Below are 27,426 nucleotides of genomic sequence, written 5' to 3'. Positions count from 1 at the left end.
TGTGCGGGGATACCGGTAGCCGGGGGCGGGACCTTCAGCTCAGACCCCGTTCACGGGGCACCGGTGCCAAGCGGGCCGGGCAGGGCCGGTGAGGCGCCATTGTTTGGAGCTCGGCGGGTCCCGGCACGTCACTGACAGCCGTGTGCACCCCTGTGCACACGCACCCCCTTCCCGCACACGTGTGCTGCTCCGTTCCCCCCGCCCGGGCAGGTGTCACTGCCCCACCCCCCCCGGCACCCCGGGGGGCACCTTCTCCCCCACCCCATGCTCTCTGGTAACCCCCACTTAGCGGGTGTGGTGCCACGCATTTCCCCACCGGCGTTTTTCGAGGGGCCACCTGGCACCCATACAGACCCCGTCTGCTTAGAGGATCCGGGAGGACCTCACCTGGGGGTCCTCACCCGGGCATCTGCACCCGGACATTCGCACCTGGAGACCCCCGGCAGCAATTTGGGCAGCGGGCGGGTGACCGTCCGTACAAGTGTTGGCACGGGACTGGAGGTGTGGTTGCAAGGTGGGAGGCTGAGCGGCCTGCCCCACGCCACTGTGAGCACAAGACTGGGTCATTCAGTGCGTGGTGACACCTGCCTGCTGGTGACCTCGGGGTGCCCCGGGATGCACTGGGGGCTCCGCCCGGATAGCGGAGCAGGTGGTACTGCTGCAGCTACACACCACTTCCCACACCGCCAGTACCCGGTGCTGTGCGCTGCCAGAGTGCCCCCCGAGTGCCGAAGCCCAGTGCTGGTCCGTGTGTGAGAGTGACAGTGCTCAAGTGTGAGCCCGAATGCTGGTATCCGTGATGGGGCGGTACTGGTCCAAGTGCCGGTGCCGGTGCCAGTGCCGGTGTGCCTCCTGCACCGGCGAGGCTGTGGATCATGTACCGATACATGTGCCAGTGCGATTCTCTTGCAGGTGCTGGTGCAGACACTAGTGCCGGTTCGGCTCCGCTTCGGGTGCCAGTGCCTGTGCGGATAGTGGTGCAGGTACCGGTGTGGCTCCCGTGCAGTGCCGGTGAGGGTGCCTGTGGCCGTGCCGGTGCGGTGGACAATACGGGTGCGGGGCTTCTCCCGTGCGCCCAGTGGTCACCTTGGCAGCGGGGTCGGTCCGGGTGGAGCGAAGCGTCCGGGGCTGGGCACCGGAGCCCTCGCTCCATCCACCTCCTGAGGCGCCGACCCCACCGCTCCCGCCCTGTGCCCACGGGCCGCGCCCATCCAGTATCAGTCCCCGCCGCTCCATCCCTGCGGTGCGGACCCATCCCTGCCCGGTCCCGGTCTCGCTGGCGGCGGCGCGGCGCCCGGAGCGGGCCATGGCGGCGGCGGAGGCAGGCGGCGCTGCGGCGGCGGCGGCGGCGGCGGGGGCCCGGCGCGGGCCGGGCGGGGAGCGGAGCTAGGCGGGAGGCGGCCTGGGATGGCCAGGATGAACGTGGCCCTCCAGGAGCTCGGACACGCCGTGAGTGCCCGGGGCAGGGCCGGGAGCGGGGCAGGAGGAGTGGGGGGGCGGAGGGCACCGGCTCGGGGGGCACAAGGGACGGTGAGGAGAACAAGAGGGGCCCGGGGCAGAGAAGAGCCGGGGGCTGGAGTGCTCAAGGAGCTGGGAGTGCCAGAGGGGGGCTGCGGGATCCTGAAGGAGGCAGAGATAGGGGTCCCGGGGGGAGCGAGAGCCTGAGGGGAGCAGGGGCTGTGTGGAGCCAGGGTTGGGGGAGCTGTGTGGCTGCGAGTTCCCTATCCCCCACAGCGGGAGGGGAAAAAGGGAAGGAAAGGCTCCCCCAAACCCCTGGCTGGGGTCGGGCAGAGGGAGCTGGGGCAGTTTGGAGATGGCCCCACAGACCGTGCTCCACCAAGGCACGGAGCCCACCTGGGTTACAGGGATGCTGCCTGTAGGATGTCCCAAAAAGCAGCACCTCTGGAGAGAGTATAGGGCCCTGTCCCCGTGGGTCTCAGACCCACAGATGGGGCAGAAAGAGGATCAGGACCAGGTCCTGCTCCTGTCTTTAGGGTGCCAGGATGTGCCAGGGATGGGGTGCAGCCAGCTGGTGCCAAGGACCATGCAGGAGGGGAGTGTGTGAGGGGAGTGGGGGTGCCAGCTGGCTGAGCTCCTACAGGATGCCAAGCCATCCGTCCTAATGCCAGAGGCTCCCCAGAACTTGCCCTGTTTGGGGGTCTTCTGCCAACTTCTGATCCCAGCCTTACACCCTTACCCCTGGTGAAGTCCCCTCCCTGTCCTGGTAGTGCAGCAGTGCGTAGAGCTGGGCACGGGGCTCTGCTTCACCCCCTGTCCATCATTCTTCCCACCCCGGCTCCTTTCTGGACCGAGGCCACCAGCACTGCAGGCAGCCCCGGGCAACGACCTGAGTCTGCAACACAAGCGGGAGGGTGAGCTGCAACCCACCCGAGCATTAACTCTGAAGCCTAAGGATGGCTCATGACCAGCGGCATTGCTAATCCACTTCCACCAAAGCCTCCAGCTTTTTCTTTCATCTCCCTTTCCCCACCTCCAAAGCTGCTGGCTCAGCTCCAGCACCTCCTTCTTGGCTGAGTCCTCAGCAGCCCTCATGGCTGAGTCGGTACACACAGCCCCTGCTAAGCAGCCCTCCAAGACCAGGAGTGAGGGGGTCCTGCCCTACTGGTTGACACCCCCCATACTGTCACTTCTTGTCTACACACTCTGCCTTCACAGGCTTGGCCCTGTGCCCTGGGCACCCCTGGTGCCAGGATGGGGTCGAGAGATGCTTCCAGATGTTTCAGACCAGTGCACATCTGCATGGAAAGTTCCAGGCGGGGGAGGAGGGGTGAGACAGCAGCACTAGGCAACGGTTGCTTGGAAACAGGGACCATGTCTCCGTGGCGATGTGGGACCTGTCAGCAAGGCTGATGCCACGGCTGCCATGACAATGCAGAGGGATGCTCTGGTGTGAGCCCCTGAACCCCCCAACAGCAGCAGCTCTCCCCACTCTCCCTGTAGCCACCCAGGGCTGGGGGCAGCCTCTGGAGGAGATCCCAGAGCACTGAAGGAGCTCAGGGGCTGCCCCAACCCCACTGTGCACCTGCTGAGTGGGCACCAGCCGTTGCCGTAAGAGCTGGAGCGGGTGGCGGGGTGGGGGGCAGCCACCCCCATGCCCCCATCCTAGCTTGCTCCCTCCCTCCCTTGGCAGATGCCTGACTACAAGCGTGCAACGCTGCAGGACGATGAGGGGCCCGAGCCGGCAGGGGATGGCAGCACATCTCCCGACAGTGTGGAGGTGAGGTCTGCCCTGACCCCCCCATCCTTATCCTCTCTATCCTCCCCAGCCCCCTCTACACCATTTTTCGGAGCCTGCCTGCAGTCGGGTGGGCAGCAGGAGGAGGGGCGGGAGCCAAGCCAGAGCCCTGGCTGTCCCCAAGGATGCGCTGGGAGGCAGCCAAAATGCGGCAAAGACTGTGCCCAGGCCATTGTCCTTCCTTGCAGCTGGGGGGGGCCGCCAGCACTCACCACCCACTTCCCCAGGCTGGTGCCCTGTGCACCTGGTCCCCACCTCCTCATGCAACAAGGAGCGGTCAGGGAGGGAAGGCAGGGGGAGTGGTGATGTTTGGAGCACCCGCGGCGTGGTAGCAGGTCCTGCTCCCGCCCAGGTGGGATTTCGAAAGGGGCCGGGGCCACTGCGGAGCCGCCTGGCTGAACGCAGCCAGCTGGAGCTGGTCCTCTGCACCCTCGCCATCGCCCTGGCCCTGCTGCTCAGTGTCGCCGGTGTCGCCCTGGCCATCCAGTATCGCCGAGGTAGGGAGGGTCCCTGCGGTGCTGCTGGAGTAGCACTGTCACGCTGCCACCCCGGGGGGCACATGGCAGGATGAGCTCCTGCTCTGGTGCTTTGCCCCACTCTGTGCCTCAGTTTCCCCTGGCACACACACCCGGCCCTGGGCATGCCTTCCCTGCCAGATCCTTCTCACACCACATGCCTGACGGATGCCTGTGTCCGGGTGGCCAGCAAGATCCTGGAGGCCCTGGATGCGGAGACGGACCCGTGCCAAGACTTCTACCAGTACTCATGTGGGGGCTGGATCAAGAGGAACCCACTGCCCAATGGGCGTTCCAAGTGGAGCACCTTCAACAGCATCTGGGACCAGAACCAGGCCATCATGAAGCATCTCCTAGGTGGGCACTAGTGGGGTCACAGACACTGGGGGAGTGACCTCTGGGCCCTGGTGTCCCTTGGGCTAACCTACAGCCTCCCACAGAGAACACCACCTTCAACTCCAGCAGTGAGGCAGAGAGGAAGACACAGAGGTACTACCTGTCCTGCCTCAAGGAGCAGAGGATAGAGGAGCTGGGCTCCCAACCCCTCATGGAGCTCATCGACAAGGTGAACAGCCATCCACATGTACGCTGAGCTGCAGGGCTTAGCCCAGCATGTCTTCTGCCCAGCTCTTTGCATTACTGAGGAGAGGGAAGCCCTTGGAGACCCTCCTTGAGGCACCTGGTCTGTTTGTTGGCAGATTGGGGGCTGGAACATCACTGGCTCCTGGAACCAAACCAGCTTCATGGAGGTCCTCAAGATGGTGTCAGGCACATACCGGGCAACCCCCTTCTTCACAGTGTATGTGGGTGCAGACTCCAAGAGCTCCAACAGCAACATTATCCAGGTTGGCACCTTGCCACAGAGGGGTGGTGGGCACTGGGGTGGCACCAGGCTGCTCATACCACCCCTCTCCCCTGCCAGGTGGACCAGTCAGGGCTTTTCCTCCCATCCCGGGATTACTACCTGAATAAGACAGCCAACGAGAGGGTGAGGCTGGGCATCAAGCACTGCTGGCAGCAATTAGGGGAAACCCACAGAAATGGGGTGCCAGCAATGTAGGGGTGCACCCTGCCCATTGGGTAGCACAGGGTGGGCAGCAGCTCTGAGAACCCCGGAGAGGTGGGATGAGTTATAGCCAGTGCTGAACCAGGGCTTGGGGTCCCTCCAGGTCCTAGCAGCATATCTGGACTACATGGTGGAGCTGGGCACACTGCTGGGGGGAGCCCCGGAGCCCACCCGCCTCCAGATGCAGCAGGTGCTGGACTTTGAAACCCAGCTGGCCAACATCACTGTGCCTCAAGCTGAGCGGCGGGACGATGAGAAGATCTACCACAAGATGAGCATCACTGAACTGCAGGTGGGCATGGCATGGCACTGCCTGGGGACACCCTGTGGGGAAGTGAGTGGAGGGGTTGTCTTCTGGGATACTCAGGAGTCCTTGCCTGCTGCTGCCCCACCTGGACAGCCCATCTGTTCTGGGGTATATAGTGGGTGCTGGAGGGAGGTGCTCATCCCCCCTGGTTGTTAGGATTTGAAGGGAGATGTGACCCCACATAGGGGGGATCCTGGGGTCCCCTCCTTGTCCCGCAGCATTGAGAGCAGCAGGGAATCACAGGAAGAGTTCAGGGCAGAAAAAGGATCTGGGGGGTGAGGGACCTCGGGACCTTTCTTGGGAGCACCAGCCCCTGCCCAGAACCTCCCCGCATGCCAGGCAGGATGGGGCAGAGCTGTACCAAACACCCCAGTGCTGCACCCCTGTATTCCCCCAGGCCCTGGCCCCAGCCATTGACTGGCTGGATTACCTGTCCTATGCCTTGGCCCCACTGGAGCTGGCCGACACGGAGCCCGTGGTGGTGTATGGGGACACTTACCTACAGCAGGTCTCTGACCTCATCAACAGCACCGACAGGAGGTGAGGGGTCCACGAGCCCCCTGCCATGCCCCACTGGGGGCTGTCCTCACGGCAGGGGCAGGTTTTTGGTTTGCTGGTGGCTGGAGCATCCTCCACAATGCACGCTGGTGGCAAACGATGGCACCTCTCTGCCCCTGCAGCATCCTGAACAACTACCTGATCTGGAACCTGGTGCAGAAGACAGCCTCCAGCCTCGACCAGCGCTTTGAGACAGCCCAGGAGAAGCTGCTGGAGACACTGTATGGCACCAGGAAGGTAATGAAGGGCCCCAGGACCAACCTCTCTGCCCCAAGCCTGGAAGCAGAAAGGACCAAGTCTGCCCTTGGGATGACCTTGGGATGCTGAGCCCTGGATGCTGCAGAGGGCAGCCAGGGCAGATGCTGAGCATCTACCTTGGGGAGACAACAAGCAGAGCTCAGGGTCTCACAGACCCCTGCCTTGCTCCCACAGTCCTGCACACCCCGCTGGCAAACCTGCATCTCCAACACAGATGACACACTGGGCTTTGCCCTGGGCTCCCTCTTTGTCAAAGCCACCTTCGACCGGGACAGCAAGGCCATTGTGAGGATACTCCTGCCCTTGTCCCATCTCTATCACCACTTGGAGGAACCCCCCCTTTCCCCCTGACCCCCAGGGCTGGAAGTCAGGGACCAGGGAAATGGGACCCCCAGCTCTGGGAAAGTCACATCCAGCCTACCCTGTCCCTGCACAAGGGGATGTTTGGGGCAAGGGATATGGAGGGGGGGAAGGGGGAGGGCAGGGTGCTTCATTCTCTCCCCTCTCCAGGCTGAGGAAATGATCAGTGAGATCCGGGCAGCCTTTGAGTTGTCCCTGGACCAACTGGACTGGATGGATGAGAAGACCAGGCAGGCTGCAAAGGAAAAGGTGACTTGGTGTAGGGCAGCAGATGGGAGACTCCCATTCTGGGACACACACACCCCTCCTCTCCCCCTGAATCTCACTTCTGGGGCCTCTCCTCACACAGGCAGATGCCATCTATGACATGATTGGCTTCCCTGACTTCATCCTGGACAACAAGGAGCTGGACGATGTCTATGATGGGGTATGGGGACACCTAGTTGGTGGGGATGGGGTCTGGTCCCTGCTTATACACAAGGGAGCCTCATGGTGGGGCAATGCCCATATTCAGGGAACCCATTTGGGATGGGATGGTACACAGAGACACCCTGGTACTGAGCACATCCTGGCCAGGGTGAGGAATCCACCACCTCATCCTTCCTCTTTCTCACCAGTATGAGGTCTCAGAGGACTCCTTCTTCCAGAACATGCTCAACTTCTACAACTTCTCTGCTAAAGTGATGGCCGACCAGCTCCGGAAACCCCCCAACCGCGACCAGTAAGGTGGAGGGGTGTGTGTGGGGTCAGAGGATGTGGTGGCACTGTCACAGATATGGCACCATCACAGTATCACAGCACTGTCCCCATCATGGCTTGGGTGGCACCGGTTCATTGGGGGAAGGTCCCCACACGGGGCAGCACAGTGTTGTAAGTCACCAGTACAGGGTCCCTTGATCAATGATTTGGGGACAGTGGTGCCAGTCCCATGCATGGCAGCACAAGTGTGGGAGATGGCACAGGAAGATGTCAGGGCCAGGGGAAAGGGGACACATTCCTGCCTGTCCCCATCTCCTTGCCTCAGGTGGAGCATGACCCCACAGACTGTCAATGCCTACTACCTGCCCACCAAGAACGGGATTGTCTTCCCCGCTGGCATCCTACAGGCTCCATTCTATGCCCACAACCATCCCAAGTGAGCCTGGCACAGGGAGGGGGGAGGGAGGAGGGCACATCCTCAGGGGGCTTATGGGCTGGATCAGGGCCAGCACCCTATAAACCCTGACCCCACAGTTACAAAGCAAAACCCTGGGGGGCTGGAGGATCCCCTGAGGCTTTACATCCTAAAGCCAAGACAGCCTGCAAAGTCCCCACAAGGCCACCAGTGTCCACAGCAAGACTCATTCCCATCTAGGTGCCAACAGCAGCAGAGTCTTGCTGGGTGCCCCAGACAGAGAGGGGGTGCCCAAGCTGCAACACTATCATCCCCCTGTGCTTACCTGTCTCTCTCCTGTGGCTTCACAGAGCCCTTAATTTTGGTGGCATCGGTGTGGTGATGGGGCATGAGCTGACCCATGCGTTTGATGACCAAGGTGAGAGCCCATGGGCTGCACCAGCCCTGACCCCCATCACCTTCCTGCCCCCCTCCCTCGGTGTGGGCAGGGAGTGCCGCAGGTGTGCGGGGGTCCTGCTTTGCCATCCATCACATCATGCGTGCTCATGCCCCCCAGGCTGTCCCCCCTTCTATCATCCTGTCTCCCCAGGTGGTGGCACCCGCCGATACCTCCCCCCGGCTTCTCTGTGCAGCTTTCGCTCCATCCGCTTGGTGAGGACACAGTGTCAGCAGCCCCAGCCCCCTCCTCATCCTCCTCCCCGCGGGGCGCAGGATGAGTCCCTCTCACATCTGCTCTGCTTTGCACCTTCACTGCAACCCCAGAGCCAAAATGGGGTCAATGGGGGAATCTGGGGTGACAAATCCCAACTGGACAGCTGGAATGCAGCAGGGGTGGCTGGGGACCCAAACACTCAGCTGAGTCCCAGCCATAGCCCACCTGGAGCAGGAACTGGGAGACATCATCTCCACTGAGCATGAACCCAAGGCATCAAGTCCCCTGGTGTCCCATGGGACTGTCCCCACCACCACACCACACCCTGCTTTGGGGGCTCTGCTGGAGGCCAGTGTCTCCCTGTCCTATTTCACACCATGGCTCGGTCCTGCAGGAAGGGAATATGACAAGGAGGGCAACCTGCGGCCGTGGTGGCAGAACTCCTCCCTGGAGGCCTTCAAGAACCGGACAGCATGCATGACAGAGCAGTATGGCCACTACACCGTCCACCGTGAGAATGTCAACGGCCGGCAGACGCTGGGCGAGAACATCGCCGACAATGGCGGGCTCAAGGCAGCTTACAACGTGAGTGCTGTGGCCCCAGGGGGTCACAGACCCTCCCCTCTGCCTGTGTGTCCCTCCTTGCGGCTTCAGGGCACCTCTTTTGCAGGCGTACAAGTCCTGGTTGCAGAAGAATGGGGAGGAAAAGCACCTACCGGCCCTGGGGCTCACCAATCACCAGCTTTTCTTTGTGGGCTTTGCACAGGTAGGGTGAAGCAGGATGCTTGGTTCTCCATCCCTCCCTGTCCCCTCAGAGACACCCCACAGCCTCCCCCCTGAGGCTGCTCCCACTCTGGCAGGTGTGGTGCTCCGTCCGGACACCTGAGAGCTCCCATGAAGGGCTGGTGACCGACCCTCACAGCCCAGACAAGTACCGTGTCATCGGCACCCTCAGCAACTCCCGGGACTTCATTGAACATTTCAGCTGCCCCCTGGGCTCCCCCATGAACCCTGGCAAGCACTGTGAGGTGTGGTAGGGACGGGGAGGGTGCTGGGGACAGGGGAAAATGCCTGGCTGTGTCCCCCTACCCAGCCCTCGCTATCAGAGCTGGCCCACGGGAAGAAAAAGGGGCTACCCCCTGGGTCACCCTCCATCATAGTCTCCCTGTGCACGCACTGCAGCCCACCTTGCCCCACCTCTGCCCACTCCCCCACACACACCGGGCACCCACTGCAGCCGCCATCCACAGCCCGGGGCCGGGCACGGCCAGCACAGAAGCCGTAGCACCCCCAAAATGCAGCCCTGCCCTCCCAACCCCAACGTGCTACAGACAGGCACAGCTCAGCCCTCCCCCAGCGCCACGTCCCCCCCCCTGGGTGGGCAGGTCGGAGGGATCCCAGGGAGAGCCGAGCCCCCCCCTTCCCGTTCCTGCCTCCCGACCTGCTGGAGATGGAAGCCAAGGGCCACCCAGCTCCGCTCTCCCCTCACCGCCTCCCGATCCGGCTTGGCTTCCCTATCCACCTCTGCTGGGACCAGCGGGCGGCAGCGAGGACTCTGGTGCCTTCAGCTGTGGGTGGCTGTCGCTGAGTTTATTGAACGAGTAAAAGCAGTTTCCAACTTATTCCGGCGGTTCCTGCTCCTTCGCAGCGTCGGGGTCAGAGGAAAGGTGGGATCTGGCTCAGGGCGGGGGGAGACTCAAAAGCTGGGGGGATGTGTGGGAGATGAGACGTCCCGAGGGAACAAAGGAAGAGGGCGGGAGGTGCCAGATCTTGAGAGAGGGGAGTAAGAGATAAGAGGACCCGGAGGGTCCGAGGCAGAGGAGGAGAGGAGATCTCGAGGGGCAGAGGGTGGGGGTAAGGAGAGCGGCAGCCGCAGTGCTGTGCCTCATCCCCGACATCCCAGGCGGGCCGAAGGCACAGACCGCTCCTCAGCCGCTAGCGTGGGGGGCTGCGCTCTGGCTGGCACCGCGCGGGATGGCTGGGGAGAAACGGCGGCAAGAACCGTGCAGAAACGGCCCCGAAGCTCCGGTCCCAGCGGGGCAGAAAGACGAGAGAGAGGGAGAGCCTGGCAAATTCTGCCGGGAGTTGTAGTCCTGTCGGGAGCAGGCGCAAGGCCCGACGGGAGCGGCAGTCCGTCGCGAAGGATGCTGGGGGTTGTAGTCCCAATGTACCTCTCGCCCTGCCGCCGCGCCCTGCGGGCTGCACTCCATTTCCCAGGAAGCAGCGCGGCGGGGCTGGGGTCCGGGCCTGGGCGCCTCCGGCCTCGAGGGGCCGAGAGGGTCAGCGGGGCCGGGCCGGGGTGAGCGGGCGGCCTCGGGACTGGCTCCGAGCCGGGGTGTTGAGCCCGGGACTGGGGGTGCCGGGCTTAGGTGGGGCGCTGGGATCAGGGACCGGGCTACGTCATGGGCGCTGGGCCTCGGCCCGATCCTGGGAGCAGGACCCGGGCTGGGCAAAAAGTGCTGAGTCAGGCCAGGGCTGGAGCACCTGTGTATGTTGGAGCTGAACTGTGCCCAGCCAGACTCACGGGCAGGCTTGGCCCCGGGGCACTATTGCCGTGGGGAGAGGGGCAATGGGGCATCCCTGCCCCAGGGCCAACACAGCCCTATCCCCCAGCCAGCACACACTCACCTTGCAGGTGTTCCGCCCGAGCCTGGCACCATGGACACGCCACCCATCACGCCTGGAGAGCTGCTGTGTCTGGGCTCCAGCCTCGCCTTCTCAGGCATCTTCTACTACCTGTACAGGAAGAAAGCCAAAGCCGTGGCACGCATACAGGTAGCCCTGTCCCTCAGATGCTTTCTCCTGCCCGCTGTGCCTTCCCTTCTGTCTTACGCTGCCTGGCCCAGAGCCTTTGCTTTGGGTGCCCCTTGCTGATGACTGCAGCCTGCTGCAGTTTCATGATGCCCAGGACTGGGCAGGTCACATCCTGCCAGAGATCCCCACAAAGCTATTTATGACCACCATCATGACCCAGCCCATGTTCATGCTTTATCTCTCTCTTCCAGGAGGCCCCAAAGCTCCAGGTTGATGATGATTTACCAGCACTGGTGTCTGCAGCTGATGGAAGGTGCTTGCCTTATGTTGCTCTGGAAGGTAAGACGACCCTGTGGCTCCACACTGGGAACAGGGGTTGGGCTCTTCTTTGGCCATGATACATCCCTTGGTCCTTAGGCATAGTGCTGCCAGCCAAGGCTGCACTGACCAGCCATTACCATGAGGGGCTGCAAGGCGTGATTCAGAAACTGCTTCTGAAAGAGCATCGGCTGATCTGGAACAGCTTGGCCCGGAGCTGGTGAGCAATGGGGGGGGACGGGGACACAGCAGGGGTGGGCTTGCACCAGTGGGTCCAGACACCCATCCCCTGGGGCCACTTGAGAGGCAGAAAGAAGCTCAGTTCAAGTCTCTAGTCCCTACCTTTGGCTCAGCCTCAGAAGCTCACAGTTCCTCCACGTTGCCTACATCCCAGCTCTGCACTCTCCTCTTGCAGGAGCGAGAGTGAACGAGTGCTCTCAGAGCAGATCTACACCGTCCCCTTCTTGCTGGCCTCTCCGGACACTGATGCGGTGACGCAGGTGAGCGTGGAGAGCCCGCTCCGAGCTGTCTGCCTGCCGCTGGAGACGGTGTACGAGCGGTTCCAGCAGCCAGCCCATGGTTTCCGTGACCTGCTGGGCCAGTACTTGAGCGGGGAGAAGCCCAAGGGCATCCTGGAGACAGAGGAGATGCTGCGGGTAGGGGCCGGGCTGACTGGCATTGGGGAGCTGGCTCTGCATCCCGACGGCTCCCTGCACCTCCAGCCACCGGCCCAGGGGGGTGAATATTTCCTGTGCCTGGGGGACTGGCAGACGGTGCTGGCAGAGCTGGAGTCAGTCAGCGGGCTCTGGAAGGGAGCGGCCATGCTGTGTGCCATGGCTGGCTTGGCCGTCCTCCTGCACGCCCTGTGCCGTGCCTACCGCCGCGCACGCCTCAGGCAGCAGCCCGAGGACAAGGAGCTCGAGAGCGAGGAGACCGTGGAGCCCGAGAACTCCTGCGTGATCTGCCTGACACGGCCCCGCGAGTGTGTCCTCCTGAGCTGCGGCCACATCTGCTGCTGCTTCCGCTGCTTCCAGGCCTTGCCCTCCCGCCTCTGCCCCATCTGTCGGGGGCCCATTGACCGTGTGGTGCCCCTCTACCAGGCCTGAGAATATCTGGGGGGTTGGGAAGGGGGGAAGGCAGTGACCAGAGAGGGGCAGCATCAAAAAAGCCAAGCCTGGAGCCTGCAGAAATCCTCTTACATGAAGCTGAGTGATTCCTGTTGGGAGGGAAGGGTCCTGGTGTGCCCCCGTGTCTGTTTTTTGGAGAGGGGGCGGGGGGGGGGCAGTTAGAGCATCCTCAGCCTCCCTTTGTCTCCTGGAGGGATCCTACCACTGTTCCCATCCCAAACCTGAAGGTTTAGGGGAAGCATACTTGGTGCCTGAGGCCTGAGCCACAGAGCCCAGTCCTCAGCCCTGCACCAGGTCGTCCCTCTGGCAAGTAGCTGTTTGACCCAGTCCCTTAAACCACCCAGAGCCATGCAAGACTTTTCCCTTGGTTAGCTTTTCCAGCATGTGTCTTTTGGGGAAGAATGACAGGGACAAGACCAGGGCTGGCAGGACAGGATGACAAAGAGCCAACCTCCTTAGTGTCACCATTGTCTCCCTGCCAATCCGTGTGCCTGCAGCCACTGCCCAGGCTGTGCAGGGGCACCCAAGGGCTGGTAACAATGAAGTATGTCACTTGGGGAGGACGACAGTGTCCCTGTCTGCAGGATCCCCACTCTCCTAGAGCAGGAGGCCAGCCCTGGGGTCCCCAGTCCCCGCTGCACCCAGCTTCCCTGCCCACCCACACTGGGTGCAGGAGCAGCTTGCGGTGGTGTGTGGAGTGATAAAGCCAAGGAGCAGAGCTCGGCCTCGCCTCTTCCTTCATGCCGTGAAGTCGGGGGGGGAATGTGGGACCTGCTGGCAGTCAAGGTTCTCCTGGAGGGAACACAGGCATCACTACCTCCCTTCCCCCCCCAAAGGACCCCCAACCAGGGTTCACCTCCTCAGGAAACAGCCTGGATGGGGAGAGGAGGGGGGAGCAGGACTGTTGCCAAAGCAATCATGCTCCTCCAGTCTCCATGGCAACCACTCCCCTGGACCGCTCCCCATCAGTGCCTGGCTGCAGTTGCCCAGGCAACCCACGGGCTCTCTGTGCTCCTGTGGCTTTGAGGCCCCTAGGAATTTGGGGAAGGGGGGGGGGGAGGGGGGGAAGGAGGCAGCACTGGCAGACAGACAGCTGTGAAAACAGAGGAAGGGGATGGTGTGGCCCCTCCCCAGAATAGCAGTCTTCATTGCTACCAGTTTGGGGCTGGGGTCTTGCTTGAGGTGAAGGTGCCACTGAAGTGTTTTCCCCAGGGCCCACAGACAGCTATGAAACCCCAGAGAACCCAGCCTGGGACTCACATCCATTTTTGAGGTTGGGGGCAGGGAGGGGAGTTGTGTGAAGTTTCCCCTCATCCCTGCCATCTTTCACCTTGGCCTCTTCTCCACATCAGCATGGTGACTGCCACACTGCAGAGTGAGCAGTGGGGCACAGGTCCTTCCCTCACCCAGAGCTGGGTATCCCCCCCCGCAGCAGGAGGGATTTCGGGAAGGAGATAAATACCAGATGGGAGAGGGCCGGGCTGCCAGGAACACATTCCCTGCGTGCCAAGAGCTGATGGTGCGCGTGGGCTGGGGGGTGCCCCTGCTCCCCGAGACTGCTCACCTCGTTCCCTGGGGACAGGGACAGCTGGAGAGGAACCTGCAGCCACCCCCTCCCCTCCGTCCCCACCAGTACTGAGGGTGCAAGGGTCAGGGGATACATCACCATTTTCTAAGCACCATGGGGAGGCTGTCACCCCCTGTTGGGTTACCCACCACCCCTGCTCTATACCTCCCTTCTCGGGCCTCTGCCACCTCCACGAGGCCACCAGCCCCACCAGGGTGGTCTAGACCCTGCTGAGCAGCCCTGGCACCACTTCGGGTGGCAGCATGACTCAACCACTCAGCTCAGCCAAATCCTGTCTGTGCCAACCCCCCTGGCACAGGGGCTACCCAGCCATGCCGCAGTGCCTGCACCCCCAGCCCAACCTTCTGTCCCTCACTATCCCCAGGGTGGTTTTGGTGCAGAGCAGGAAGCCCATAATGTCCAGGCTGAGCCCTGCTGCCTCCGGGGCCCAAGAGGGACACAAGCATCCCACCAGCTGTCCCCTCACCCTCTGGCAGGGTCCCTGTGGGTGCCAGCTCATGCCCCGGCCCCTACCCACACCCCCCAGGGCTGCCAGCCCGCCTCCACCTGCCTCCTGTCTGTTGTCATGGTGACGAGAGATGTGGTGACAAATGAGGATGGAGCCTCACACCCCACCCCCAGCAGGGCTTTCACCCCCACTCTCCTGCTTCCCCCTCTCACCCCGGGTGTGGGCAGGGACCCTCCCGTGAAGCCCCCACCCCAGGCAGCATGCTGCAGGTGAAGCCATGGCATTGCCGGGACCACAGCTGCGCTCTGGGCAGCTCCTGTGAGGGGTGGGGACAGTGCCATCCCCCTTCCATCTGTCCCGACTTACAGCCCCCTTGGGACCACCCAAAGCCAGACTGAGCAATAAGACAAACTCATCTCGCCATCTCGCTGGCTAGCCCCAGCTCTGTTGGGAAGAAGGCGGCTTTAGCCCTTCCTCGCAGGAAAGGTGTTTTTTTCCCTGGCCTCATTATCACACCTCAATGGCTGTGGGGACAGCACAGGGTAAGGACTGTGTCACTGTCCCATCCTTGCCCTGGGCTCACCCACAGCCCAGCTACCAAGCAGGATGCCCATCCCCTTTCCCCCAACATCGCACCGTGGCAACAAGGGGCACCGCAGCCACCAATATGCATGGCCATTGCCAGCGCCTGCATGTCTCTGGTCCACAAAAGACACTCATGCAGTCACCCCAGTGTGGCACAGGCAGCATGCACAGCAGTAGCCATCCCTGGGCTTTGCCTCACAGAAGCCACTTGGCTACCAAGAGCTGGGGGCAATAGCCAAGGAGGGAGACACTTCAGACCTTGCCAATGACCTTCACCAGTCCCCCCGTGCCAGGATGGGGACAGGTACCCAGAGCAAGTGACAGTGCTGGCAGCAGGGAACTGGCATTTGATGAGGGCCCCCGGGCCACAGCTGCCACCAGCATGGAACAGAAGTGCCATTTCACGTTTCTTGGCAGGGCTGGGACCAGCACAGATGGAGGCAGCAGAGCTGGGCTCCAGGCATGCCTCTGCACCCCCAGTCCTGTGGGGCCAGCCCTGGGTGACAGCACCTGCCCTGAGAAAGCCTTGGATCTGGTGACTGGTGACTGATACCTCCTGCCTCCTTTGAGCCCTCCATTACCCAGCCGTCCTGCCAGGCCACCAGCCCAGCCCCATCAGGCCCTGGGGGCCACCAGGTGCTCCCATCCAGCCTGATTCCTCCCACCCAGGGGTACCTGTAGAGCCCAAGCAGAACATGCCCCATCCCAAGCACATGCACCAGGCTTTTCTGCACCACAAAGCCACTTGAAGCAGCATAGACTGCAGGGGAGCCCATTGCCTCCATCAGCACCTGGTGCCAGCACCCGAATCCCCACCAAAGGTGCAGGGCTCCAGCTGTGGGGCTGCGTCACAGCAGGTACCAGTGGGTTCCTGGAGCATTGCCTGGCCTTGGGCTCCAGCATGACCTCCATTGCCAGCCCAGCTATTGCATAGCCCCATATGCCCCTCAGGGGGGCCCCCAGCTCTTGCATCACCTGCCAGGTGTCCCAGCTCCTCTGATCGTCCCCGATGCCACCCAGGTTTCAGGAAGCAGGGCAGGAAGAGCCACCTGCTTCCCACTCTCACCACCCCTTCTTCCTGCTGGAGCTGGCTTTGTGTTGGACAAAAGGCTGCAAAGGAAGCAAGAGAGGAGATTACGTGGCTGCTAAAAGGCAGATAACGAAGGTGGGATGAAAGCCAGGGAAAGACGAACATTTGTCCTGCTCACCGTGGAGGATGCAGCCTGCACTGGCAGGGCATGAGGGAGAGGTCTCTTCCGCACCTTCTTGCCCGCCTACCCACCCACATTCAGGTTCCTGGTACCTCCCTCTCCCAAGGGATTTGTGACCAGCAGCACCCTTGGGGAGCCAGAGATGTCCCAAAGAGGTGGGGTGCCCAGAACCAGAGTACTTCCCTGTCCCAGGAATGCAGCCCTTCTGCCTGGGCTGGAGAGTCCCTCCCACACCCTCAAACCCCAGCCAGCCCCACAGACCTCCACCTCACAGCCAAGCCAAGCAGCTGCCCTGGGTAAAAGGCACTGATACGGGTGCAGGATAACTGGGGCTATTAACAAGGTGACCCTCTCAACTTCTCCCCAGGAACCCTGCTGGGCTAGAAACCCTCCTGTAGGGCAGAACCAGCCCTGCTCACATCCCACACAGCCCATCTGCTCGTCTTTGCACTCACCCCCAGCATTGTGTGTGCCATGGCCTGCCTGTCCCTGCCCACGGGCAGCAGCACATGGACTCAGTGATGGGAAAAACAGGCCACATCTCAGCGTGGGCCTCTTGCCTATTTTCCCAGGCACTTTTTGCGAGGAACGAAAGCTATCACATGAAAAAGTTCAAGCTGGTTCCCTAGCAAAGGCAGGAATAATGGCACTGCCTTGCCAGCAGAGAGCAGGCGCTGCTGCCCCAGCGCTCCCCAGCTCTGCTCTGGGAGGGGACAGCAGAGACCAGTGCCCTGCAGAGCCTTGCACAAAGGGAAAGGCATGGTGGAGCTTTCCCAAAATAGAAGTACTTGCCCTCTTGCATGGACCAGCTGGGCTGATGCTCTTCTGCAGCACCTTTCAACAGGATCTCAGGAGGCCATGGAGGTGGTAGCATGGAGCAATGGACCACAGGAGTGTCTGTAAAACCCCACTGTCATTCCTCAAGACACCCAGAAGGAGATTCTCATGGGACTTGTATGAGGCTGGCAAGTGCTGCTGCCACTCTGGGCTCTGGCCTTGCTGCAGCCCAGCACACCCACACCCCAGCAGTGGGGTCTGACTGTCAGTGAACAGCAGGAGCAGGGCTTCCCTCTCCAACCAGCCATACCAACACCAGTTCTAGAGGCTAGAGCTGTACTCAGAGCTCAAGCAAGAAGCAGCAGCCCCAGCCCGAGTTTAAATACTGCTCCCAGCCCCAGGTGACTGGGATGAGGGCTCCCAGGTGGAGCCACTCAGAGCCACTGATGCCAGTTAGCACCATCACTGTCCTGGCAGTGGAAAATGCAGAATGAAGAGTCCAGGGGGGCACAGAGGGGACACAAACAGGGCTCTCAGCAAGTACTGGGACCACTCTGACAGGTTTCTCTTTTGTGATCCATGGCAGGTTCCCACAGTAAATGGTTCTCCTTCCTCTTGTCTGCAGAGAACCTCTGAGTAAGGGACGAACTGTGGGGCAAGGGGACATCTCTGGGCACAGCTCCTACGTGGCCAAGCTCAAGGTGTGACCTGCAGAATCACACCCCCATGCCCCCCACATCCCTGTAAATACACACAATGGGCACACATGTACATACACATGCACATATGTACATACACATGTGCAAGGGCACAGGCATGCTATGTCAAAGCAACTGGCAGAAGCTGCAGCAGGACTCATGCAGCTCCAAGACAGGACCTCAAGACTGGGGCAACTGTGGGAGAGAGTGTCTTGATGGGTATTGGGCAAAGTGCACAAGTGGGGGGGGGCTGTCTGGGGAGACCAAAAGTGAAAACCAGCCTTGGGGAGCCTCGGGGCTTGAGCCTGCCAGGCTGCAGGAGGCTGGAAGCTGGGTTTGGGCACTCAAGGTGTCCTGGGGGATCACAATGGGGTACTGGGGGGTCTGTTTGGCATCACCTCGGTGTGCTCGGGGAGAGCCCAGCTGTGTCCAGTAGTCCTGGACCCAGGGTTACCAGGCTGTGCCAAGGACTCCCCACTCCACAGGGACACCCCATGTTTAGGGGCACCCCTGAGTTGGGGCAACAGCCCGGGCAAGGCTGTGCTGGCGGCACCATCCTGCGCTGCGGACAGAGCAGGGGTTGGGGCGGGGGGTCTCCCCATCCCATCCGGGCGGGCACAGGGCACCAGCCGGGGGTCTCCCTGTCCCCGAACCGGCCGGGCCGTGCCGGGCCGCGGCGCTCCGGAGCCGCCCCCCGCCGGGGGGGTCCCCGCTCCCCCCGGATGCATGACTTCATCCTTCCGCCCGGGTTTCCTCCCCGCCGCCGCCGCCGCCGCCGCAGACCGGCTCCCGGCTCGGCGCGGCGCGGCTCGGCCCGCTCGGCCCCGCCATGTCGCAGGTGCTGCCCTACGGCGAGGACAAGGTGGGCCGCTACGGCGCCGAGCCCGAGGCGGGGGAGCTGCCCTTCAGCTGCCGCCTGCAGGACACCAACGCCTTCTTCGGGGGCAACCAGGGCAAGCGGCCCCCCAAGCTGGGACAGATCGGCCGCGCCAAGAGAGGTACCGCCCGACCCCCCGCTTCGCCCCCCCCCCCGTCCCCCCGACCCTCGCCGCAGCCCCACGGCATCCCCGCCGCTACCCTACGGCATTCCCGAGACCCCCACATCTGCCCTGCGGCATCCCCGGCACTGACACTTGCATCCCCGACTCTGCCCCACGGCATCCTCGGGACCCCCGGATCTGTCCTTGCAGCCCCAGCTCTTGCGCCGGAACCCTCGGATCTGCCCTGCAGCACCCTCGGCTCTGCCCCTTGGCATCCTCAGTACCCTCAATTCTGTCCTTGCACCCCCGGCACTGGCCAGTGCATCCCTGGCGCTGCCCCCCGGCACCACCCGCATCGCCCCCCAGCACTCCTAGAACCCTCGGCTCTGCCTCGCGTCTCCAGCACTGTCCCCTGGCACCCCCGGTTCTGCCCTACGGCATCCCTGGCTCTGTTCTCCCTTATCCCCAGCATTGTGCTCGGCACCCCCAGAATCTCCAGCACTGCCCCACATCATACCCGACACTGCCCCCCCCGTATTCCCGGGACCCCCAGTTCTGCGACTGGCACCCGGCACTGCCCTAGAACCGCAGGTACCCCTGGCCTCAGCTCCAGACCCCCTCTCCTGCATCCTGGGGCTCCCCCCGGGACTGCCCTGCAGCATCCCTGGGGCTGCTCCCTGGCACATCCACAAATGCCCCAGGACCGCCCTGCTGCTCCTCAGCACCCCTGGGATCTCCCTTACCTCCCCTTGGACTGCCCTCCCTCATCCCTATAAACATCCCCCCAACACCTTCCTCTCCCCTCGCACAGCCAGGAACAGCCCCCCAGCCCTATGAACCTCCTCTCTCTCCCTCCACATCTCTGCCTGCCGCAGAGACCCCCATCAGCAGCTGCGGCGATGCTGATCAACAAACACACACACACCCCTTTTTACTGCCCCCCCGGACTCCACGAAGCTGTGTGCTGTCCCTGTCGTTTCCCCCCCACCCCTTGCCTTGCTTTGCTGCCTGCCGCAGACCCCAGTCAGCAGCTCGTCTGCCTCCATCAGGACCCAAATAAATATCCACCTTCCCCTGCACCCTTATCTGTTACCATCGATCCTCCCCGATGCCTTGGGGACCCCCGAGAATGGTGCCTGCCTTCCCTGCAGCCCCCCCGTCCCTCCCCCCCTGCTTGGGGGACCCCCGTAGACAAACAGTGAGCTGCAGGGGTAAAATGGGGGGAAACTCCCTTCCCTCCCACCCAGCACAAATACACCCCAGCCCAAAGAAAGGATGACATGTTGCCTATTCCCCCCAATCCCCCTTTGCAGTGGTCTGTCTGTCAGAGGACCAGAGTGGCTGGGTCTGTCAGAGCCCCCCCAGGGACGATGGGGGGTCCCAGTTCCCCCTCAGTGGTGATGGGGGGGTCTGGCTGCTCCCCTGATGATGCTGGTGATATGGGGGCTGTCCGGCCAATCCACCCCCAGTGTGGTGATGGGGGTGTTGCTGAGCCCCCCTGCAGTGATGCTGGGGGGAGAGGGGTCTGTCCACTACTCCTGAGGGTGATGGTGATGGGGGTTGGGATTTGCCCAGCTGGTGATGTTGATGTGGGGGGGCTGCCTGTGTAGCCTCTGCGATGGTGATGCTGATGGGGGTCTGTCCAGCCTCCCAGTGGTGATGCTGGTGGGGGGGCTGCCCAGTGGGTGATGCTGATGGGGGGGCTGAAGGGTGATGCTGACAGGGAAGTGGGGGCTGCCCAGTGGGTGATGTTGATGGGGGACTCCCTAGTCCCCCCGGTGATGCTGAAGGTGGGGGTCCGTGCAGCCCGCTGGGCTGAGGGGGGGCTGTCCAGCTCCTCCGATGGTGATCTGATGGAGGGAGGGGGGTGTCCTGCAGCAGCTGATGCCGACGGGGGTCTGTCTGCCACCCCCGCCAAGCTACCGATGCCCCCCCCCCGCTGGGTCATTACCCATTCCAGTCCTGTTGCTCTCATCAGCGCCTGCCGCAGAGAGGAGGGGGGGGGGTCCTTCCTGGTCTTTCCTGCCCCCCCTTCTTCCCAAACCACCTATGCTGGCTGCGGAGGGGGAGATGCTGCCCCTACCCATACCGGGCACAGGAGGGGAGGCATCCCCATTGCACCCGCCCTTGTCCCCGCTCCCCAGCATCTGGGGGGCCACATCTGGAGCCCTGCCGGGTTGGGGAGGGGGAGAGGGGACAGAGGCTGGGCCCGCGTCCCCTCGCCCACGCGCCCCCCGCCTGTCCCCGCAGTGGTGATCGAGGATGACCGGATAGACGAGGTGCTCAAGGGCATGACGGAGAAGTCGCCGCCGGGGGTGTAAGCCGGGACCCGCCGCCAGGACCCGCCGCCGAGCCCCGCTCCCAGCCCGGGCCTGCATGCTGGCTGGGCCGCCGAACCGGAGGGGGAGGCCGTGCCCGTGTCCCCCCCTGAGCCCGGGGGGGGGCTCTGCGGCTACCACCACCCCCTCCGAGCCATGCACTTTACCCCTCCGCCTCCCCCGGGGGTGGGGTGGGGGGACAAAACACCGAACCCCCCACCCCAGGGCAAAGACCCCTCTCCCCGAGGGGGTCCAGCCCCCCGCTCCACGGTGCGTCCCCCCAGTCCTGCTTGGCGGGGGGTCCCCGAATCTCGGGGCGGATCCAGCCCCATGAGCCGGGGGAGCGCTGCTGTCCAGAGACATTTTTTGCTCCATCGTTTTTTGCATGAGCTTGGTGGTCCCGGGGCCGAGGGTCAGCCCCACCACTCCGGCACGCTTCTTTTTAAACAGAAACTCCTCATATTTGTATTTTTATATCCGAATCTTTGTTAAAAACGATCTGCTGACGTTGAGATGTTGAAGTAACCGCATCGGGAAAACAAACAAACAAACAAATGGTTCATATTTTTTTCCATAAGAAAAAAAAAGACAAAAAAAGAAGAAAAAACCGAGGGGGGAAAATAAAGGGAGGGGTGAGAAAGATGGAGGGAGTGTGAAGATGCAAGGAGGGGAGCAGGGACCCCTGGGCTGACCGTCACCATCGGCAGCAGGACTGGCTGGAGGGTCTGGCAGCCACAGACCCCTCCCCACAGTGCCAGGGGCCAGAGCCCTTCAAGAGAGCTGTGGGGGCCAGGGGGGTCCTGGTGCTGCCCCTCGCTCCAGAGTAGAGGTGCTGGGGAGTATGGGGGGAAGTGGGGAGGGCAGGGACCGGCCTGAGTCGTTGTTTTTAATTTTGTACTTTAATTTAATTTTATTTTTTAAGAAGCTTCTCGGGGGGTTCTGATGTGCATGAGAAACTCGTCATCTTTTTCAATAACCTACGAGTAGCATTTATGGAGACAACGACGCAAAAAAAACACACACAAAAAAAAAAAAACCAAAAAAAAACCAACCACCAAACAAAAAACAAAACTGAGAAAAAAAAAAGGAAAAAGAAAAAGAAAAAAAAATACTTGTGTCATGATGTTCTACGAATGATCCATTGTAAATTTAAATGCCATTTTTCACTGTACTGGTGAACAAAATGCAATGAATAAAATACATTCATGTACCGAGGTGAGGCCAGTAGCTGCCTGCTCCTTTCTGTCCTTCCCAGGTGCCAGATGGTTTTGGGGTGTCTGTTGGATGGGGTGGCATGGGGAGGGAGGGGGGGGCTGACCCCAGAGTCCTTCGCCAGCTCCTAGTGCAGGGGGAGCCACTAGCTGACCCACTTACTCCTTTCGCCAGGAAAAGCCTGGCAGCTCGCACCTCTCTGGTCTGTCACTGCCGTCCCTCCGAGGAGGGGTCCTCCCTGTGCCCTATCGTCACCCACCCCAGAGGAATTGGGTGCCCAAACAGCCCTTGGGAACACCCCCAGCAGCACCTGCATTGCTGCCATGCCGGCACTCAGGCTTTGGAACCCATATGTTGCCAGCCCTGCTGGCACAGGGTGACATGTCTGTCACCAGCCCTGCACACGCATGTCACCAGTCTGGCATACATGTGTCACCAGGCCAGGTGTGCATGGCACACCAGGGTTGTCACTGTGGCCAGGAGAGGGGATGGGGCGGTGTGCCACCCCCCTTGCCCCCCCGCCCCACTGTGCCCCCAGCCCTGCACTGGCATCTTGCCCACCACCTAGCATGAAGTGACAAGGACACAGTGTCCTTGTGCACCTCCACAGCCTCGGGGTGGGGGGGCATGGCATGGGAGGAGGGGCAGTGAGCACCTCCCATCCTACCCCTGCCCCCAGTGCCAGCATCCCTTATCTTGCCCTCAGCCCAGCTACCTGTGCCAGGGTGCAGAGGGGGATGGGGAACTGCTCCCCACAAGATGGATGGGTGGAATTAAACCCGATTTGGCTTCATTACCAGCCACAAAGCCCAGAGACCTGGCTGCTCTCCAGCCAGGCCAGGGAAGAGCTGTGGTGTGTCACAGTATCTCCTGCTGCCCCCCAGGATGAGGACAAGCCCTCTCTTCCCTTTCCTCCCATTACTTACATCACTGGGACACTTGGGGGTGGGGGGGATGTACTGGTTCCCCCTCACCCACTTGCAAAGGTGAAACAGCTTAAGGCTTAAGGTGGGAAAGGAGGAGGAGAGGGCAGGGAAGCCCCCCCTGGGTCACAGCTGGATGGCAAAGAGATAATCTTCATCATCATCCGGGGGGGCAGGGGGCAGTGGGGTGGGGGGGGGTGGGGGGCTGGTGCAGCCGGCGCCCCAGGGCCAGGTCAGGGCCATCCAGGGGCTGCCCCTTGCGCATGAGGTAGAGGAAGTAATGGAAGGTGCCGGTGTCACCGTCCTGGTCCCCGCAGGTGACGTGGCGCAGTGACCAGCCGAAGGCCTCCTGGGCGTAGTGGGGCTTGCGGAAGTGGGGCTGGGCAAAGGTGATGGAGATGAAGCAGCCCCCTGGGCGCAGCACCCGGCTCACCTGCAGCAGAACCCCCAGGGTGGGGAGGGAACAACAGTGAGGTTCAAACCACCCCCAGCAGGGACAGACCCATTCATGGGGACTCCCATCACCATCTGCCAAAGATCCCCAGCCCAGCCTTTCCCACTGCACCCCCAAACCTCCCATCCTAACCTTCCCCTCCTCCCACCCCCCCAATTCTCCATGTCCCCAGACCACCCACAGCCCAGTGGCAATGAGGGTCCCCATGCAGAAACTCTCCCTGCACCATAAAATTCTCCCTCCCCTATCCCCAGCAGATAGTACAGAGACCCGACCTTGGCACAGGGAAAAGCTTCACCCTGTCTGGGCTCCACGGGTCCCCATCCCACCTGCCCCTCCCCAGGACACCCAGTGCTGCCCCCTCAGCCAACACCCAGTGCCGGAGGGTGGGGGGAGGGGATTGGATGGGAAAGGACTCGACCCTTTTAATCACCATTTTCTCCCGGCTGGAACCAAGCCCCCGCTAACAGGATGGAAGAGAACATCAATTTTCTTGCTTGGCTTTATCCAATGTCAAAAGGCTTTTACGGCCAAAGCTCGCATGCTCAGCATGCAAAGGCAGCGCTGGGGGAGGGCAGGTGGCCAGCACCCCCCCGCCAGCGCCCTACCCCAGGCTGGGACACCCCTAGATCCACCCCCCCAGGCAAAGGCGGAGAGCCACTGCGGCAGGGGACAGAGCTGGAGGCCAAGGGGGGGTTTCTGGTTTAATCCTGCTGGGAAGCTCCATGGCTCAGCACTGGCTGAAGCCAGGTACGGAGAGGGGAGAAGCCAGCCTGTGTGTGCCTGTGTGTCCCCCGCTGCGGCAGGGGCTTTTTTGAACCAAACATCAGTGGGTTTGGTCAGGAAAAAGGAAAGGCAGATCCCTGAATTCCACTATCCCCCCCTCCAGACACCCAGCTCAGCATCCCTCCTGCAAAGCACCGGATGCATCTGTCCTTGAAAGACCCCCACGGCTTCCCAATTGATAAGCGGAGGGGGGGTCCCCGCAGCTGGGGGCAGGCAGGGATCTCCGGATGGAGGCATCCCACATCCCCCCTCCTTACCCGAGCCCTGGCTGCCGTTGCTTAGAGACGGGCACAGGAAACCTTCCCGTCCTCTGGCCCGGGGTAAAGGGCGGCTGCCCCCTGCTCCAGCACTGACCCATCGCCCCCTCCTCATTGCCTCCGGATCACCGGGATGGGGCTGCCCCCCAGGGCAGGACAGGGAGGATTTTCTGGTCCTTATGTCCCTCGCCAAGGAGATCAGAACAGAAGGGGTGAAAAAGCCAACCCCCCACCCAGGTGAGGGTGAGAAAGGGGGTGCCAGGATGGCCATACGCACACAGAGGGGATGGCAAATGCCTCATGAATCCCCCCAGGGACAAGGACAGCAGGGCGCAAGGCCAGCGCCCAATGATGCTGGGGGAGGGCAGGGATTGAGCAGAGGATTAAAAAGGGGAAAAAAAAGGGAAAAGAGCTAAATCCTCATCATTTGGCCAAATGACAAGGACAGGCAGAAGTGCTGGCAGGGATAGGCAGAGCCTGGCTGCTGAGAACAGTCCCTGGGGTCCCCTGCTCTCCCTCAGGCTCAGGGGGGCAAAGCTCAGGGGGGTGAGAAGGAGGTGGGGGAGGCAGCAGCCAGAAGCACCCTCCCAGCACCCCGTGTCCACAGCCGAGAGTGCCAGGCAGGTGCAGCAGTTAATTATCCTGTCAGCAATTCCCCCCGGGAATGGGGGCGGGGGAGCTGCCAGGCCCCGCAGACACAGCACACATACACACATACACACACACACACACACACACACACACACACACACACACACACCCACACACCATTCCAGGGCAGGTTCAATCCGGTCCCTGCCTCCACTGCTAATTAACAGGGGCCGGAGGCATCACCCGTCCCTGTGGCAACGCCACGGCCCTGTCGGTGCTGACGGGGGTTGCCATGGCAACCCTGGCCCAGATGATGGGGACCCCGGCTAACGAGATCGAAACTGAAGCCGGGAAGGGAGGGGGTGAAAGCCTGTCACAGCCCCGCAGTCATCACCTTACCTTAGGCAAGCAGGTCCCCCTCAGTGTGTCCCCCAGGTCCCCCCCAGGCACCCTGCAGTGCCCCCACTTCCACCCTCTCAGGGACTGGATGCATTTTTGCTCCCACCCCTTCATATTTAGAATGCAAATAAAGAGGGGGAAGGTGTTACTCAGTCCCCTAGAAGGAATCACCTCCCTGGGGAGAAGGCAATGGCATGGGAGATAGGGGGTCGGTCTGGCATTCAGGGGTGCTGGGAGCCCCCTGGGTACCCCTTTGCAAGGCAGCACCATTCAGAGAGGGGTGAAGGAGAGGCAGCAACCCTAAGGAATCGGAGTGGCAAGGGGACACCCTGCATCTTCCCATACCCAAAATGAGGATGGGGTCCACCCTTCCCTCCCTTCCCGCTCCTACCTCCGTCAGCACCCGGTGCATGGCAGCGGTGGCCTGAGGCGAGACGTTCCACGGGTCAGTCTCCTCCACCATCAGGACGTCGAGGGTGCCCTTCTCCAGCACGACGTCAAAGGTGGCGTCAGGGAAGGAGAGGGCGCGGATGTCCATGACGGCCCAGCGCAGGCCGGGGCAGTGGGCGTAGCGGGCGCGCATGGCGGCAATGCAGGCCGGGGAGAAGTCAATGCTGGTGACACGGGTGTAGCCCAACTCGTGCAGGTCGTGGCTCAGGGCGCTGTTGCCACAGCCTGCGCCAGGGAAGGGCTCAGATGGGGATGGGGGCTGATGGGGGGGAGGGGGGGGACTGTGTACACCTCAACCCTACTCCCCCACACCCAGGGGATGGGTGGGAGCGGTGAGAGAGGGAGCAGGTCTTTGTTTTGCCACTAATTAATGAGTGCTGGGCTCGTTTAATTACCACCTTCCAGCAAGGTGGGTGCTTTGGGCTCCAGGCCCTGCAGGACCTGGGGGGTGGGGGTGGGCAGCCCCTGAATACTTGGTCTGCCCGCCCTAGGGTGGGATGCAGGGATGCTGGAGGCATGAAAAGGATGAGCTCCCCAGCCCCATCTCCCCACGTGCCCCAGTTCAGGGGAGCTGTGGGTGTCCCCAGTCCCACCCCCATGGCTGTGGCCCAGTGCAAAGGGGCTGGGGGAATCCCCAGTTCACCCCCAGGGACGTGCCCTGGTCGGGGGGGCTGGAGGGGGGTCCCAGTCCGTCTGCCTGTCCCCCCCCATCCCAGGGTATAGGGTGTCCCGGGCTCCCCCCATGGCAGTACCCCCTGAGTGCCTGTGGTGGGGCAGAGGCTGGTGGCACAGGAGGGGGCATCAGGAGGGACTTAGGATGGACAGAGGGACGGACAGCCGAACGGGGGGGCGGCAACAGCACGACATCAGGACACGACCCCCATGCCCTGCGGTGCGGTGGGCGCAGGGAGAGCCCCCCCTGCACCGGGGCTCAGCCGCTCCCCGGGGCGAGTGTGAGAGGGGATCCCGGGAGCGGGATATCGGCTTTGGGGGCTATTAAGCGCAGCTGGAGGCGGCTGATCCGTTAACAGGATCGGTGATTACACTCGCCTAATCCCGGGCCGGCGGCAGATCATCCCGCAGGTGAGATTTACCGAGCGGTGACACCGGCATCCCCGGCTGCGGGACTGAGCGCTGCTGCCGGTACCACCCCCGTTGATAGCGCATCCCCCCGTGTGACATCCCCGCCCACCCCCCGCCTCCCGATGCCCGGCGGAAACACCGGGCAGCACATACCGAGGACGAGGATGTGATCATCGAGACGCAGCTCAGCTTCCAGCTGCGGAAAGAAGCGGGACAACCCCCCCAGCCACTCGCGGGGCTCGGCACCCTCCTGCCGGTACAGCTCATCCCAGAACCGGCGCTGCCGGTACCGGCGGTTGGCCATGCCGGAACCGGGGCGAAGAGGGTCGGAAAGAAAAGCAGAAAGCTCCATGTGTGCATCGCACTAAACGTTCCGGCTGG

The 27,426-nt window shown here is 62.4% G+C and overlaps 4 protein-coding genes and 1 long non-coding RNA gene across 8 annotated transcripts; 3 read left to right on the top strand and 2 right to left on the bottom strand.

Moving 5' to 3' along the window:
- The first annotated feature begins 1,178 nt into the window (after positions 1–1,178).
- ECE2 (endothelin converting enzyme 2) lies at positions 1,179–9,708 on the top strand. 4 transcript variants are annotated; one of them, XM_071752507.1, is made up of 19 exons: positions 1,179–1,449; positions 3,152–3,238; positions 3,609–3,753; positions 3,913–4,128; positions 4,212–4,336; positions 4,470–4,616; positions 4,694–4,759; positions 4,941–5,129; positions 5,542–5,684; positions 5,825–5,939; positions 6,135–6,245; positions 6,471–6,569; positions 6,670–6,747; positions 6,938–7,041; positions 7,345–7,455; positions 7,785–7,852; positions 8,481–8,671; positions 8,757–8,852; positions 8,947–9,708. In XM_071752507.1, exons 1-19 carry the CDS (start codon positions 1,408–1,410, stop codon positions 9,121–9,123), a joined length of 2,310 nt encoding a protein of 769 aa, XP_071608608.1. In that variant the 5' UTR covers positions 1,179–1,407; the 3' UTR covers positions 9,124–9,708. The 4 variants fall into 4 exon arrangements, 3 of the variants coding, with proteins under 3 accessions (XP_071608608.1, XP_071608607.1, XP_071608606.1); XR_011727522.1 differs by lacking the exon at positions 8,947–9,708 and adding an exon at positions 8,024–8,085 and having other exon boundaries at positions 1,294–1,449; positions 8,757–8,847; XM_071752506.1 differs by lacking the exon at positions 1,179–1,449 and adding an exon at positions 2,072–2,910.
- Positions 9,633–13,003, top strand: LOC139799939 (mitochondrial ubiquitin ligase activator of nfkb 1-A-like). The gene is made up of 5 exons (XM_071752508.1): positions 9,633–9,753; positions 10,722–10,861; positions 11,092–11,179; positions 11,258–11,378; positions 11,574–13,003. Exons 2-5 carry the CDS (start codon positions 10,745–10,747, stop codon positions 12,262–12,264), a joined length of 1,017 nt encoding a protein of 338 aa, XP_071608609.1. The 5' UTR covers positions 9,633–9,753; positions 10,722–10,744; the 3' UTR covers positions 12,265–13,003.
- LOC139799943 (uncharacterized) lies at positions 9,656–10,847 on the bottom strand. The gene is made up of 2 exons (XR_011727523.1): positions 10,715–10,847; positions 9,656–9,855 (listed from the first exon to the last, which is right to left on the bottom strand). It is a non-coding gene; the product is annotated as an uncharacterized lncRNA (long non-coding RNA).
- A 5,318-nt stretch (positions 13,004–18,321) lies between the features above and the next one.
- On the top strand, positions 18,322–22,104 carry CAMK2N2 (calcium/calmodulin dependent protein kinase II inhibitor 2). Its single transcript, XM_071752511.1, has 2 exons — positions 18,322–18,590; positions 20,823–22,104. The coding sequence occupies exons 1-2, from the start codon at positions 18,422–18,424 to the stop codon at positions 20,891–20,893; spliced, it is 240 nt and encodes a 79-aa protein (XP_071608612.1). The 5' UTR covers positions 18,322–18,421; the 3' UTR covers positions 20,894–22,104.
- On the bottom strand, positions 21,444–27,397 carry EEF1AKMT4 (EEF1A lysine methyltransferase 4). The gene is given in 4 exon segments (XM_071752510.1): positions 21,444–23,229; positions 23,231–23,458; positions 25,904–26,187; positions 27,199–27,397. Coding segments are annotated over 4 exon segments (789 nt in total). The 3' UTR covers positions 21,444–23,151.
- Positions 27,398–27,426: the final 29 nt, after the last annotated feature.

The sequence above is a fragment of the Heliangelus exortis genome, chromosome 9, assembly GCF_036169615.1.
Source record: "Heliangelus exortis chromosome 9, bHelExo1.hap1, whole genome shotgun sequence".
Lineage (NCBI taxonomy): Eukaryota > Metazoa > Chordata > Aves > Apodiformes > Trochilidae > Heliangelus > Heliangelus exortis.
The sequence above is the reverse complement of the archived record's forward strand: the minus strand, read 5'-3'. Positions and strand labels throughout refer to the sequence as shown.

Excerpts from the sequence above, each read along its gene's own strand:
- ECE2 (XM_071752507.1), top strand. The coding sequence starts at position 1,408 with ATGGCCAGGATGAACGTGGCCCTCCAGGAGCTCGGACACGCC. Across the intron at positions 3,754-3,912 it reads GGCCATCCAGTATCGCCGAG|ATCCTTCTCACACCACATGC; the intron begins GTAGGGAGGGTC and ends CTTCCCTGCCAG. Across the intron at positions 5,685-5,824 it reads ATCAACAGCACCGACAGGAG|CATCCTGAACAACTACCTGA; the intron begins GTGAGGGGTCCA and ends CTGCCCCTGCAG.
- LOC139799939 (XM_071752508.1), top strand. The coding sequence starts at position 10,745 with ATGGACACGCCACCCATCACGCCTGGAGAGCTGCTGTGTCTGGGCTCC. Across the intron at positions 11,180-11,257 it reads GCCTTATGTTGCTCTGGAAG|GCATAGTGCTGCCAGCCAAG; the intron begins GTAAGACGACCC and ends CTTGGTCCTTAG. Across the intron at positions 11,379-11,573 it reads AACAGCTTGGCCCGGAGCTG|GAGCGAGAGTGAACGAGTGC; the intron begins GTGAGCAATGGG and ends CTCCTCTTGCAG.
- CAMK2N2 (XM_071752511.1), top strand. The coding sequence starts at position 18,422 with ATGTCGCAGGTGCTGCCCTACGGCGAGGACAAGGTGGGCCGCTACGGC. Across the intron at positions 18,591-20,822 it reads GATCGGCCGCGCCAAGAGAG|TGGTGATCGAGGATGACCGG; the intron begins GTACCGCCCGAC and ends CTGTCCCCGCAG.